General features: G+C 38.8%; 1 protein-coding gene across 2 annotated transcripts; it reads right to left on the bottom strand.

The window, feature by feature from the left end:
• Positions 1–1256: 1256 nt before the first annotated feature.
• YIPF3 (Yip1 domain family member 3) lies at positions 1257–14093 on the bottom strand. Of its 2 annotated transcripts, none has more exons than XM_026681002.2 (9): positions 13760–14093; positions 9584–9784; positions 8834–8940; positions 7501–7546; positions 6719–6811; positions 6352–6483; positions 5471–5584; positions 4378–4501; positions 1257–1684 (listed from the first exon to the last, which is right to left on the bottom strand). In XM_026681002.2, exons 1-9 carry the CDS (start codon positions 13844–13846, stop codon positions 1569–1571), a joined length of 1020 nt encoding a protein of 339 aa, XP_026536787.1. In that variant the 5' UTR covers positions 13847–14093; the 3' UTR covers positions 1257–1568. The 2 variants fall into 2 exon arrangements, with proteins under 2 accessions (XP_026536787.1, XP_026536795.1); XM_026681010.2 differs by having other exon boundaries at positions 6719–6808; positions 13760–14016.
• Between the last annotated feature and the right edge of the window lie 70 nt (positions 14094–14163).

The following is a 14163-nucleotide window of genomic DNA, read 5'->3' as shown; positions in this document are numbered from 1 at the left end:
CTTGAGATGATATTCCATCTCTCATATATGCATTTGAGATATATTATTCTGGAGCTCTACTTTCTCTTTAATCACTTGAAGTTGCTTGGTTTTGTAGCACAGATGGCTACCTTGCCGCTATTTGTAAATAAGTTACAAAGCACCAATACCAATACAGATCCTTGCAAAGGGAAGGAATCCACTTATCCCTTCCACCCGTGGTTGGTACAATGTCCATCCAACCCAGATATGGTCTTATGAGCTGCAGTAATTCTTCCAAAAGTTTGGAAAAACCAAAATGAAAACGAATAGCATAATGAATAGATAGTTACTCAATGTTGCATGTACCATTTCTAAAAAGCAGAAGTCAAAAGTAAATGTCCATCTAATCCAGATATGGTTACTATGAAATGTTTTCTAATCGTGATTAAACATTTATCTAGTCTTCCCCAGTTCTGACTGTTCTGAAGATATGACAAAATGACATATGACAAAATTTACCAAATGACAGACTATGTTTTGCTATTATTAATTTCAAGAAATAATTAAAATATGCCTGTAGAATTATTCAAAGTTCCAAGTAATGTCATCTCTTATTAGCTACAAGTTTTTGTAGGATACAATAGTTGCATCTTATGAGCTGCAGTAATTCTTTCAAAAGTTTGGAAAAAAATGAAAACAAATAGCAGAATGAAGTGATGGGAACTATATGTTGCTTGTATTATTTTAAAAAGCAGAATTCAAAAGTCAGTGTCATTTTTGCAGTGCTTTTGATTAAATAGTAGACAAGGAATATGTTTCCTTTAGGGAAGAACCCAACAGGGAAGTTATGGAAATCCCACGTCATTATAGTTGTGCCGTGGCTGTGAAAGTCTGACTCACAGACGAACACAATACAGAAGCCTGATGATATATTAGGGAGACTTCTAAAAGCAAAAATAATTGGTGACAATTAGCTAAAGCTTAAACTTGCTTTGGAAAGATATAACATAGTAGTATTAAGAGGGTGAGCTAAAACTGTTATAACTACAAATGCATGACTTTTATTAATTACTCAACTAAGAATGTTTCATTGTTCTAAATGAGGCCTTCATTAAATGTTAAAGAGTATCATACATTAAGAAATTACTAGGCTAACCAAAGAATAGCAGTCTTGACATACAAGACTCTGTACGCAGGATACAGCTAATTGTTGGCTTCAGAAGATGACGGTGGGCATTTAAGTGATGTACCTGTTCTCAATTTGTGATGAAGGTCCAATGGAAGAAACTACTGAGAACCAATATCCATTTAATTTAATTCTTCCCTTGACAAAGAAGATACACATAGTCTAAAAAGACAAAAGCAAGCACAAAGAATATATGGAGAAAAAGGGTGACTTATGCAATCCCAATTAAATATATAGGGCTCTATCCAATCCACTTTGGCCAAAGTTGGACAAGGGCAGCTCTTCTGAAATGTCCTTGGAGTCTTCTTCCAAAAGCAAATCTGCGGATAAGCCAGTTACTACTGCTGTTACTTTGTCCATTTATTGTGGTAACAGCAGCCAATGAAAAACAGGGTGAGCACACCAGTCTGTAAGGCTAGGTCTATGCAGCAACCGCTTTGTTTGTTATATTCATTACAGCAGAAGAAATGGCTGGAATGTCTCTGGCAACTCTCTGAAAGGGAGGAATGTTGGGTCTTTCCAATGTGTCCAGGATGCCTACAAGTGAGAAAATCAATAATCAGGCTATAATATTCATCATGGTTAATTTTACATTACCTTACTTTTTTTGTTTCAGCCTAATCCCTATGTGTACATGGGACTATGAGCTTATAATTGGGAGCACAATCGCTGTCACTAAACTACACAGTTATCACTTGGCAATGACCAATTCCAGCAGTCCTGCTTGGCATCGTTAACCAAGTGATAGCAACTTCTGATGTCCTGCTGGTTACCTCATTGACTTTGCTTGGAGGGAACAATGGAAACCATGATCACAGCTTGCTGAAATGTAACAATTATGAAAATTATGAAGATGGGATTTATTCCTTTTATAAATATCAGCAGTGCAAGAAACTGACAGTTTAGATACACTTCAAGGCAAAGCTGGCGCCTCTCCCATCAGGCTTTGTGCTAATACAATTTACGACCAAAATGGAGCCCAAAATTTATGTTGCTAAGGGAGACAACTGAGTTTTGCCTCATTTTACAACCTTTCTTGCCACATTTGTTAAGTGAATCACTGCAGTTGTTAAATTAGTAACATGGTTGTTAAGTGAATCTGGCTTCCCCATTGACTTCGCTTGGTACAAGGTCGCAAAGGGTTGCAACATTGCAACTGTCATAAATGGGAGTCAGCTGCCAGGCATCAGAATTTTAATCATCTGACCATGGAGATGAGGCAATGGTCATTAAGTGTGAAAAAAGTCACTTTTTTCAGTGCTGTTTTAACTTCAAATGGTCACTAAATGAATCATTGTAAGTCAAGGACTATCTGTAATGCTTCTTAAGTCAAAACCTGCCTCACTTGAATGAATGTATACATATTTTGGAAATAAGGGCCGCAGTGTCAGAGGACTATGTTAGAAGAGTCCATTTGGGTCATTCAACTTTATTTTTCATGGATAATTTAAATGTAAGAATTCCTGGCAGATGATTATCTAGTCTCTGTTTGAATACCTCTGCTGAACCCACAACTTCTAAAGACAGTTGGATCCACTGTTGAATTGCTTTTACTGATATGAATTGTTTTCTACAATATATGTTGAAGACAAGAATTAGGGATAAGAAAGATTATTGTTCTAGGAGTGAAACGTTCTGGAAAACTCTGGAGTGGTCACTTTCTCTCAGTCTTGATCGAGCTTATTTCAGGAGGAACCTAATATTTTCTGAAGGTGAACTTATCAATCTAGAAGCTGCTCATGGTATGGGACTCCAGGCATGGCTTTAGGATCAGACAAGGACAGATCTACTGGGACATTAGGTTGTTTTTTTTGCTAGATTTCATTTCTGGAACAATAGATTTGGTACATACCTGCCATATACTTACCCTATAGTAGATATAAAAAGCCTATACACTAAGTCTTTGAGATGTAAAAGAAAAATCAAACCAAAATAAATCACTTCAGAATTTTTTTTCCACATTTAAGCAATCTCCCACATTCTTTGTATGTCTTGGCTGTGGGGTAGGGTGGCAAGATGGAAGCTTTTTCTTACAAAGAAAAACATCCATCCGGCTACATCCAGCATCAAGTCTGACAAAAGCATACGGGAAAATATGTTATGATCTAAAGTTGAACATTTTGGCCATAATTCCAATTTAATGTAAAAACAATACTGCATCACCAAAAGTACACTCTGCCCACAGCGAAACATGGTGGTGGCAGCACTATGCTTCGGGGCTGCTTTTCTTCTGCTGGAACTGGGGCTTTAAATCAAAATTTCCCAGTATGATTGGTTGCTTATTGTACCCTATGACTATCATTAAGTGTCATACCTTATGATTCTCGACTCCTGATGAGTGTATCTTTTCTTTTATATATACTAAGAGTATTTACACCAAGACAAATTCCTTGTGTGTCCAATCACACTTGGCCAATAAAGTATTCTATTCTGTTCTGTTCTGTTCTATTCTATTCTAAAATGGAGGGAATTAGGAACAGATCCAAATATCAGTCAATTTTGGCACAAACCTTCAGGCCTCTGCTAAAATGCTGAAGAAGAGGAATGTCACCTTTCAGAATGACAATGACCCAAAGCATACCTCCAAATCTACAAAAGAATGGCTTCATCCCCCCAAAAATCAAAGCTTTGGAATGGCCTAGCCACAGCCCAGACCTGAATCCAATTGAAACCTGTGGGGTGACCAGGGCATGCATACCCTTACAGCCTGACAGATTCAGAGTGGTTTTGCAAGGGAAGGAGTGGGCAAAGATTCCCAAGACAAGATAGGCTTCTGCCCCAAAAGACCAAACACGTCATAAAATCAAAAGGTGCTTCAGTGAAGTATTAGTTTAAGGGTGTGCACATTTATGCAACCATGTTATTTGTGAGTTTACTTTTATTTTTCCTCCTAATTTTTTTAGTTTGCTTTTAAATCCAATTGTACAGCTTAAATGTTATTCTGAAGTGATTCATCTTGGTCTGATTTTACATCTCAAAAGTCCGGCATTTTAGCAGGGGTAGGTAGACTTTTTATACCCACTGTATATGAAAGTTACAGATGTTTGTTTTTTTTAAAAAAAAGCCATTATGTGTGAAATTGCCCAGAGCAAGAATGGGGTCATCATATAAAACCAAGGCACTGGATTAACAGTATGGAGAACTGTTGAAGAAGAAGGCTTAGAGCCCTACAAGGTCAGAAACAAGTGGGCAGTTCTTCCAAACCCAACAGCTTTAACTTCTTCTCTTACCTTCCACAACCTTATGATAAGCAAAGTGCAGGTAAAGAAGGAAGAGCATATGCAGGGTGGCAAGTGCTCCACACAAGATGAGTCGTTGGGTATGTCCCACTGTGCGTGATACCAACACAGCAACCTAGGAAAAACAGAAATCAGATCTCACGGTTTACAATCTCCAGATATAAAATCTAAAGAGCACAGGGACAACAAAAATATCAATTTCTAGGATTCATTTATGTACATTTCCTATCTCTGAACCACACATCTTCTCCATTTTTTTTTGAAAAGGAAGCTATTTTAGGTTCCAAATAATTTATCATTTTTATACACCTTTCTAGCCTTACAAAATATCCCTTTAGAGATATGGTGACCAGAACTAAATACAGTATGCTAAACTTTACACAGTATGTAGGGTTCTTTTTATGGTTGCCATCTGTATCCTAGCTCTCATCTGTAGCTCCAAGTAGCTGTAGTAACATGAGCAGCAGCCACAACGACTTTTGGACCAAATCAGTTAGCCGATGGGTCTTGGACTCTCAGTGGGATAGAGGATTTATCTATCCCAGCATGTAAAATCTGCCCTCACAGACTGAGTGCCAGAAACTGATCAATGATCCATTGGCATTGTGGGCCACTAAGAACACGAAACATTTAGATATCCTAATCATTCACCACAGCATGAGATTTTTCCAGCCCTATCCACACCACTGGATTAAGGTCTCTTGTACCAAGAGTGGCACTTTCCCTGTGCAACAGCTATTCCACTTAAAACTCCATCATTCCCAGTTTTTTGTTAAATTTTGTGCAATTAATCATCATCTTCAGCTCATGTGCATATCATCTCAATCCAAACCTAATTTGTTGAGCCCTGTACTGATAAGGGAGTGTCAAAGCAGCAGGTGGGAATGACCACTGGCAGGGTGGCCCTTGGGCCAATGGTCATTTGTTTCAGTATCCAGGGCAGCAGGAGAGGTTCTGGCAACATGTAGGGGATGGAGCATCCCCCTCTAGGATAGCACTGCCCAACCTCTCACGAGACAGGGGCTTAGAAAACATCCCCTTCCCCAGAACACTTGCATAGAGCCTCCCAATGACTATTACTCACCATTCGTAGTGTGGAGAGACCACCAATTCCCAGCCAGAAAATATAAAAAAGGGAGTGAAGATGGATATTGTAGGTGACAAATAGGGTGATACAGTGCCCAAAAAGTCCATAGCCCTTAAAATGAAGGAAGAAAGCATAGCTTATAAGAGCATGAAGGCAGGGAAAAGTCTCAAAAATAACACCATTATATTCATTCTGCTGTTCCTCCTGATATAGTGCAAAAAATAGTAACTGGTTATCAGTGATCTGCAGATTATTAAAATAACGCCTGGCTATTACAGCCAACAGTAATACGCAGACTAATGAAAATATATTGTTTAGAAATTGATCAAAAATCTAATCTTTTGTAATGCCTGAATCTAAAAAGAACAGTGAATTTTATAAATTCCACGTCACAATACCTTGCTTTAATTTGGTTAAGCTCAAATCACAGTGTAAATCACAATATTGCAGGATTATGAATCATTCAGGGACTCACAAACTTTCTTTCAATGCTGTGTGATATTAATTTATTTTACATGTTTTTAGACTGTCCTAATAAAAAGACTTGGGCAGGATACAAAAGAGTAAAAGTTATAAAAGCAATTAGAAACCAACCCAAGATGGATACCATGAACATTCAATTTGTGCTGTTGGCTCTGGGACTATAAAGACTGCGTTATTGGCTCTAGGATTAACAGAAAGTTGTTCATCTATACTTGATATGGATATAAAAACATCAGTTTACTTAAAATGGAAGTATAGCAGTACTGTTAAACTTACTATCTTTAATTCAACATTTGCAAGATATGGTGGACTATCTTAACTATGTTCTTTTGAGATGACTCTAGATTGGGAAAACTTGCTCTACACTCCAATAGACCAGCCTGACTTTTACTTACCAGGAGTGACAACATTTGGACCATGGTGATCTGAGCATTGCATAGGTATGCCAAGAAATATATGAAGGAGGAAACACCTATCCAGTAACCAAAGCAGGTGCCAATTGCTGTGCCCATCAATGTACCTTCCCTCTGCAGAAAGAGCAAGGGAATATCAGAGAGGCATTCTAGAAAAAATGCAAATGGGGCTATCAATTAATACTTCCCATAAATATATCATGTAGTGAAGTCTGCAATAAGCATTAATTGTACTCCAAAGAAATCTTTTTCCATCAATAACGCATGTATGACTGCAACATCAAGGAAGTTCAAAAGATACATAGAACTGATTACTTATCAGACAGGAAAGCAATTTCCCTCTACTTACAATGATAGTATCTGATGTCTTCATTCCATGCAACAAAATAGCCACCAGCGTAAAGACTAGCATGAGAGGACCATAAAGCTCACCAGCTATCTTCTGGAAAATAATATATGGTAGCCATTTAACAATGTTCAAAGTAACTTATTATGTCAGTTGGTTAAAAATATATTCAAAATCTCATTCATGTTTTCTTAAATATTTGCAAGAGTAACAGAACTATCAGGGAAGAACTTTTATATTATTTTCATAAACGGCAAGTTATTCTATGTAATTGTTTGTGAAATGATTCTGACAGTGTTCAAATGACTTGATGTAATATGAAAAGCCATGTTATATCGTTCTAGATGAAATCAATTTCATAGTTTGAGTTTATTGAACTTGAAATTCAGTTTCTACAATTAATTATGATGCCCTAAGGATTTGTCTTTCGGGACAATTACATTTGAATGGTGCGACAAGTTTGGCTGCCCACTGTGCTGAAAGGCTATTTACTAAATATAAACTAAGATATGTGACAATATAGTGTTGAATGAAACAATGTAAGCACTGCTCCACTACATTTTGCATATGGTCATCATTCTTTAGCATTGTTTACTCTCTTCTATTTGAGCAGTTTATCAACTAGAAAACAGACGGCTACCTTGGTGAAACCTAAGATAGATACCACTGTATTACACTAATTTTATAGCTGAAAAAAATGAAGTAGTATAATGATGATTTTGATTTTTCTGATCACCCATCTCATCCAAGTGATTTTCGGCAGCTCACGCTAGCAATAAACTCACCTGGGGGAAATTGATCATCTTGACAGGTATCATGGATTCCAGCAATCTGAATTAAAACAGATTGTACAGATTAATAGCTAGAAAGCAAGCATCTGATTACTAAGACAGCCATCCCATTTGAACGTCTGTTGGTTTTACTAGCAAATAAAATAGATTATGAAAAAATAAATGCCAGAACTGATATAACAGAAATAGAATTCTCTTTCCATATATACTGTATATACTCGAGTATAAGCCTAGTTTTTCAGCCCATTTTTTGTGCTGAAAAAATCCCCTCGGCTTATACACGAGTCAGATTCCCTCTGAAAAAAAATGGTGTGGAGTCGCGGCCTCCGGCGGCAGCGACTCCCAACAGCCCCAGCCGGGAAGGGAAAGGCAAAAAGCGCTTTGCCTTTCCCTTCCCCGAGGCGGCGGGACTGGGGCTGCGCCCGGCGGTAGTGACTCCTGACTCAGGGGGCCTCCGAGGGAGGGAAGAGAGTGACTCCTGCCTCCCGCTGTCATCATCATCTTCTTCTTTTGGGTTAGTGAATCAATTAAACCTTTCATGATAGTGAGATCATTTCCCAAATTAATTATTTTTATTTTTGAAATTTACCAGTAGCTGCTGCATTTCCCACCCTCGGCTTATACTCGAGTCAATAAGTTTTCCCAGTTTTTTTGTGTAAAATTAGGTGCCTCGGCTTATATTCGGGTCGACTTATACTCGAGTATATACGGTAATCTTTACATAGCCAGGCTCATATCAACATTAAGCCGTAGGGTAAAGCAAAGCAAAGAAGATAAAGATATAACTATTGTATAAAGTTGCATTTCTTGCTGTTTCCCTGCGATCGAGACAATGGTCACAGAAGCTAATGTACTCAGAAATGAAGTTTCTGACTTTTAATTATTAGTAAAGGGACAGATTAATAAAACTTTGAATCAACATTTACTGAATAAGAGTGCTAAATCAAATACATCTGATAAAATTAATATTCTATAATTTTGCATGTCATTCTTTCACCTTCTGCTTTTTAAAAACTCTCTTTGAAAAAGAAAAACAAAGCTAAGAATATTTTGAATACCCTTTCACTTGTGAAAAAAAAAAAGGCTTGAAAAAGACTTCCAGTAGAAAACTACAAACAAAACAATTTCTAGGCCTGAACAATATTTATGTAATTGAATGGCCTTTTTTCATTAGCAGAAAACAATATCATGGTGGATAACTGATTTCAATCACAATGACAGCTCTGTAATTAACATAATTAAACTATTAATTGAACTGTTAATAAGGAGCACCTCTATGAATGGCACTGATAGATAAGGCAGCTGATAGGCTTACAGGCTTGCTTACCTGCTTCGAACTTGGTTTGGTTCAACGTCAAAGTAGGGCCTGAGGATATCAATATTAGCATAGAGATTGAAGGCTTTTGAGGCTTGTCTCTTTCCAGCCTGCCACATCTTAAAAAAGGGAAAATATTAATTAAACACACTCTCTTTTCTCCTTCTGAAGAATTAGAGAACTTTAAAAAAATGCAGATCAAGAGCATTTCTAGTGTACCACATCAAAGCAGAGTTACTTAGTCTAGGATTATAATGTACAGAAAGATACTACAGGGCTAGGCATTCCCCCTCCCTTAATTCCATGAACAAGATTTATTTTACTTCTGAGATGACAAGGAAGTAGAACCAATTTTTCATAAATAAGTAGTATTGACTATGCAATTTTGTTAATACACTACACTAAACTATGTGTTCATTAAACATAATTAATTGCCTGAGTTGAATGGTTAGAGTCAAATGATACCCTAACTTATAAATCACAATGATATCATTTGTACAGTATCACAAATATATTATGAGCCTTATCTAATGACCCAAGATTTTGGGTGGTAAAGATGTCCCCTGTATCTTTTATGTGCACATATTGTTGATCTAAAAAAGACAGACATAAATTTAAGATCAATACTGTATTATGAAAGAAAGATCAGAACATTGTCCCCTTGAGGACTAGAGTCAGAAGCATATTGGAAACAGGAGTCCACTGAGCTCAAATGTCACCAAATCAGAGGAACACTAGTAAACCAATATGGCTTCCATTTACCTGATCAGCTACCTGCCGACTCAACTGCCCCTTGAAACCCTTCATTCCTAAGAACTCTCCATCTTCTTCATCTGCAGCAGCTTCTTCTGCATCTACTTCCTCCTCTTCCTTCATGCGCTGGTGCATTTCTCCCATGTCTTCAAAACTAGAACCAGAGGTGTCATCCATGTTTTCCATATCAATTACAGCAGAGCCTCCACCCTGGATAATGCAAAAATGAAGCAGCATCTCAAGACAGGTACACAATCATCCTCTCTTAACAAGAACTATGGATTATAACACCGCCCCCCCCCCAAAAAAAATCCTTCAAAGAAAAAGGATCCAGTTAGAAAATGTCTACCAGGAAAAGGCACAGACGGTTACAAACATTAGAATAAGAATTACTCCCAGTTTGGAATTTCATATTAATTTATGCAGCTAATTTATGCAGACTACTCAGAGCTGGAAAAACCCTATTTTTCACTATTTGCTACATTCTTCCATACATACTGATATAATTATGATACTGGATATAATTAGAGATTATTATTGGAATTTATGAAGAAAAGCTCTATGTATAGTTGCAAGAATAAGTATTCACAAAAGTGCTGTTTTCAACATCACTAAGTAACCTTGGAAACTATTTCAATATAAAAATGTAACAGCCTGAAGAATAGTCCAAGGTAAGAGACAACATTGTTACGCAGCTCAGGAAACCCGTGAACCAGACCACAAAGTGTCCTACAACAGGCCTGGCTTAGAAACTGCAGGTGGTGTGGAACATATCTGTGAGGTCACAGCCCACTGGGGATGGGATCCTAGCAATCATATCATTCCTATAACATCATTGTTGTAGTGTTTTATTAGGTCAGGTCTGGTCTACTTCTGAGCTAAACTCAAAGTACAGTGGAACCTCGGGTCGTGGCTGTAATCCGCTTCAGGACTACGGTCGTAACCCGATTTGGTTGTGACTGGAAGCATGACTGTCTGTGCATGCGTGGACAAAAATAAAATGGTGCTGAAGGGGAAATGGCTGTGGCAATTTTCAAGTTTGCTTGGTCACCACCCAAAGATCTGTTCACGACCAGAAGCAAAACAGAAGCAAAAACTCTGGTCATTACCCAATCTGGTCGTGAACAGAAGCATTCGCAGTCCAAGGTTCCACTGTAGTATTTTTAAGTCTCTATGATGGCCTGGGCAGTAGACATTGAAGAAATTCTGAGTTGTATCTATCTGAAAGAGAATACACACAAATTGTTATCTCGGTAGACTCACCAGGACCTAGAGAAAAACCTTTTTCAAATATTCCACATATTTGGGATCTTTTGCCTGATCTCCACTTTTGATTTTTTTCAAAGATTAAACAAACAAATGAAGGCCTTAGAACCTTCATTTTTTGTAGTCCTTAAAAATATCCCAAATGCCTCTTCCTCAGCTGGGCCCAGTGAGCTCCCTTCAGTAAATGAGGCACTACTGTCCTGCAATGCTTGCCTTTATATGTTTAGTCTGTTACTGTTTTTATGTTTGATTAAACTGAAATAACAAAAAGCACTCTGGTAATATGTCCGAGAATGAAATGGAAAATGACAGAAAAATAAAGCTAGGAAAAAAAAAACACAAAAGAGGAAGTTGATAGAATTATCATATCTGGACTACAAAAATCCAGACAATCACTAAAGGCCATCAAGGAGATACAGAACATGCTAACTTTTTGCTGCATCTAGCAGCTGCCCAGTTTCCTCAGCCCAAAACTATATGTTGAACATATATCTTTAGACAGTATTTACCTTAACCTGAAAGAAAACCTGCTCAATTGGTTTAGGGTAAATTGCTCCATTTGCCAAATCAACAGTAAAATGACAAATACTGTTGTACTCAGAAACATATTCATATCTTCCCTTTTAAAAGCATGCACTGTTTTTCTTTTGATAGTACAGTATAATGGCAGTATACTGTGAGTACAATTTAATCTAGTGGTTAAAGCACAAGACTAGAAACCAAGAGTTTCCAGTTTTAGTTTTTTCTTTAGGCATTAAAGCTGGCTGGGACTTTGGGTTAGTCACTCTCTCAACCCAACTCACCCATTAGGTTTGTTGTTGTAGGGAAACAGGAGGAGAAAATAATACATGATAATGAGCAATTAAATACTGAGAAAGAAATAGTAACCAAAGATTTAAGGTAAGAAAAAGAGCAACAACCAAAATTTAATTTATATCAGTGCCATTTACTGTTTTACCACTTTGTACTATTTTACTCTTGTAAACTTTTCTTTGCTTTTGTCCATACCCCGTGTGTGCTGCATTTTATTGTGTAATACGATGTTTAATTTTTTTTGCTTTTGTGACCTCTTCCCACTTTTAAAAATTATGGAGGACCCCAAAATAATTTTTGTCAGTATGGGTTATATGTATCAATATTTACTTATCAAAAATTAAAACTGATCCATTTATAGATGGCCATTTTAGAAGGCCAGACCCTGAAGATGAAACTCAAATAATTTGGCCACCTAATGAAGTAAGGACTCAACGGAGAAGAGACTAATGCTGGGAACGATAGAGGGCAAAAGAAGAAGGGGACGGCAGAGAATGAGGAGGCTGGATGGAGTCACTGAAGCAGTCGGTGTGAGCTTAAATGGACTCCGGGAGATGGTAGAGGACAGGAACGCCTGGAGGAACGTTGTCCATGGGGTTGCGATAGGTTGGACATGACTTCATGACTAACAACAATAATTTGTAGAACATTCGGGTATTGAATCATGTACAAATAACAATATTAAACTAATTTTTTTCATGAAAAAACTTTTTAACAAACAAAAATAATAAAAGAGTGATCTTGTTTCTAATATTTGCAAATATCTTCAAGATCTGGCAAATAATTTTGATTTTGCAGATTTCTCAGAGGGTTTAAGAAACACTGCTATAATGCATTCAACATTATGGATACATTTTTGAACCTTGTGCAACTATGAGTATAGCAAAGGCAACAGAAATGGATGACAGAAGTGCTTCCAGAGCCTGGGTGGATTGGTAGAAATATTGACAACAAGGAGGTGGGGCTCTTCCCTGTGAAAACTGCCAAATGTTCATTAAGTCTGGCAAACAAAGAACAATGGAATGCGGATCAATGTCTTTTATTAGTTCAATAAGCAACCCAAGCACAAGCTTAAACTTAATGTTGTGAATATCTTTTCAGCTGCATTGTTGTCCAATTCTACCTAGAAACCAGGAACTAAGCTTACGCAAAGCGCTTGCAAAAAAAAAAAAAGTTAAGCAGCAATTTGGTGGATCAGATATCTGAGTGTGGAATCCAACCTCTTTCTGGCACAAACCGCCTTTGGGACCTTTCCCCTGTATTTATTTTGCTGTGACACCGTTCATGATTTTTTGCTCATCCGCACAACACGCATGGACTCTCTTTATGGACTGCCTACGTTCCAAGGGACATTGCTGGGAGTGTCAGCCGCTTCTCCTCCATCACGCAGAGAACACAGGCACATTTCCAGCCTTGTTGGTGTTTTTAATTTATTTTTATTTCATATTTCTTAACCGTCCATCTCCCTCAGAGAAGGGCTCTGGGAGGTGTACCATATAATACAGGCAGTCCGTTTAGATACAGTTCAAAGTTACGGCACTGAAAAAAAAAAAGTAACTTACGACCAGTTTTTCACAGTTACGACCTTCGTGGCATTCTCCCACGGTCCCCTGATCAAAATTCGGACCGTTGGCAACTGACTCGCATTTACGACGGTTGCAGGGTCCTTGGGGGTCATGTGATCCCCTTTTGCAGACCACCTGATAAGCAAAATCAACCTAACAACCCTGTCGCTAACTTAGCAACTGAACAGACACTTGTCTGAAATGGTCTAGGCCAGGTCTTCTGCTTGAGGAGGGGGGAGCTGGACTAGAAGACCTCCAAGGTCCCTTCCAGCTCTACTCTATTCTAAAGCTTTGGAGACTCACTCAGCAGCCGGGCCAATAAAGGTCGTAAAACGGGACAAAAGCCACTCAACAAAAGTTTCATTTAACATCCTAAATTTCGGGCTGGACTGTGGTCGTAAGTCGAGGACTACCCTGCGTGGGTGTTTCCAGAAGCAAACCCAGGAACGGGGCGACGGCGGCTGTGGGGAAGGGAGCCCAATTCGAATTCGGGGGATGGGATCGCAAGAAACGGGAAAGCCCTTACCCGACTTCCCCTTACCTGCATGTTGTCTTCGAAGGCTCCCCACTCCGCAGTCGCTGTCGCATCCCCGCTCCTCGCTCCCCCGGCTGCCCCAGGGACGGACATTTCCCCAGCAGCGGTTGCGGAGGCACCGAAGCCTCCGGGCCCGCTCTCACTTTCCCCCCGCCCGGCCCGCTAAGGGAAGAGCCACCGAAGCCCAGGCGGAAAAAGCCCGGATGGAGCAAAGCCAGAGCAATCCGCGCTCGGGGGTTAAGGAGCCGCACGAAGAGGAGGGGAACGTGGAGACTCAGGTGTTCTCGCGAGATTTCTCAGGAGCCGGCCTGAGTACGGGGCCATCTTGATTGTTCCAGACGAAACGAACTTCACGCAAAAGGAACTTATAACGACGGGACGTACAGAAAAGCGGGAAAAAATCCTCAAGA

The sequence above is a fragment of the Notechis scutatus genome, chromosome 1, assembly GCF_049901735.1.
Source record: "Notechis scutatus isolate UNSWTSFEM ecotype Mainland chromosome 1, rNotScu1.2, whole genome shotgun sequence".
Lineage (NCBI taxonomy): Eukaryota > Metazoa > Chordata > Lepidosauria > Squamata > Elapidae > Notechis > Notechis scutatus.
This window is presented reverse-complemented; position numbering and strand designations above follow the sequence as displayed.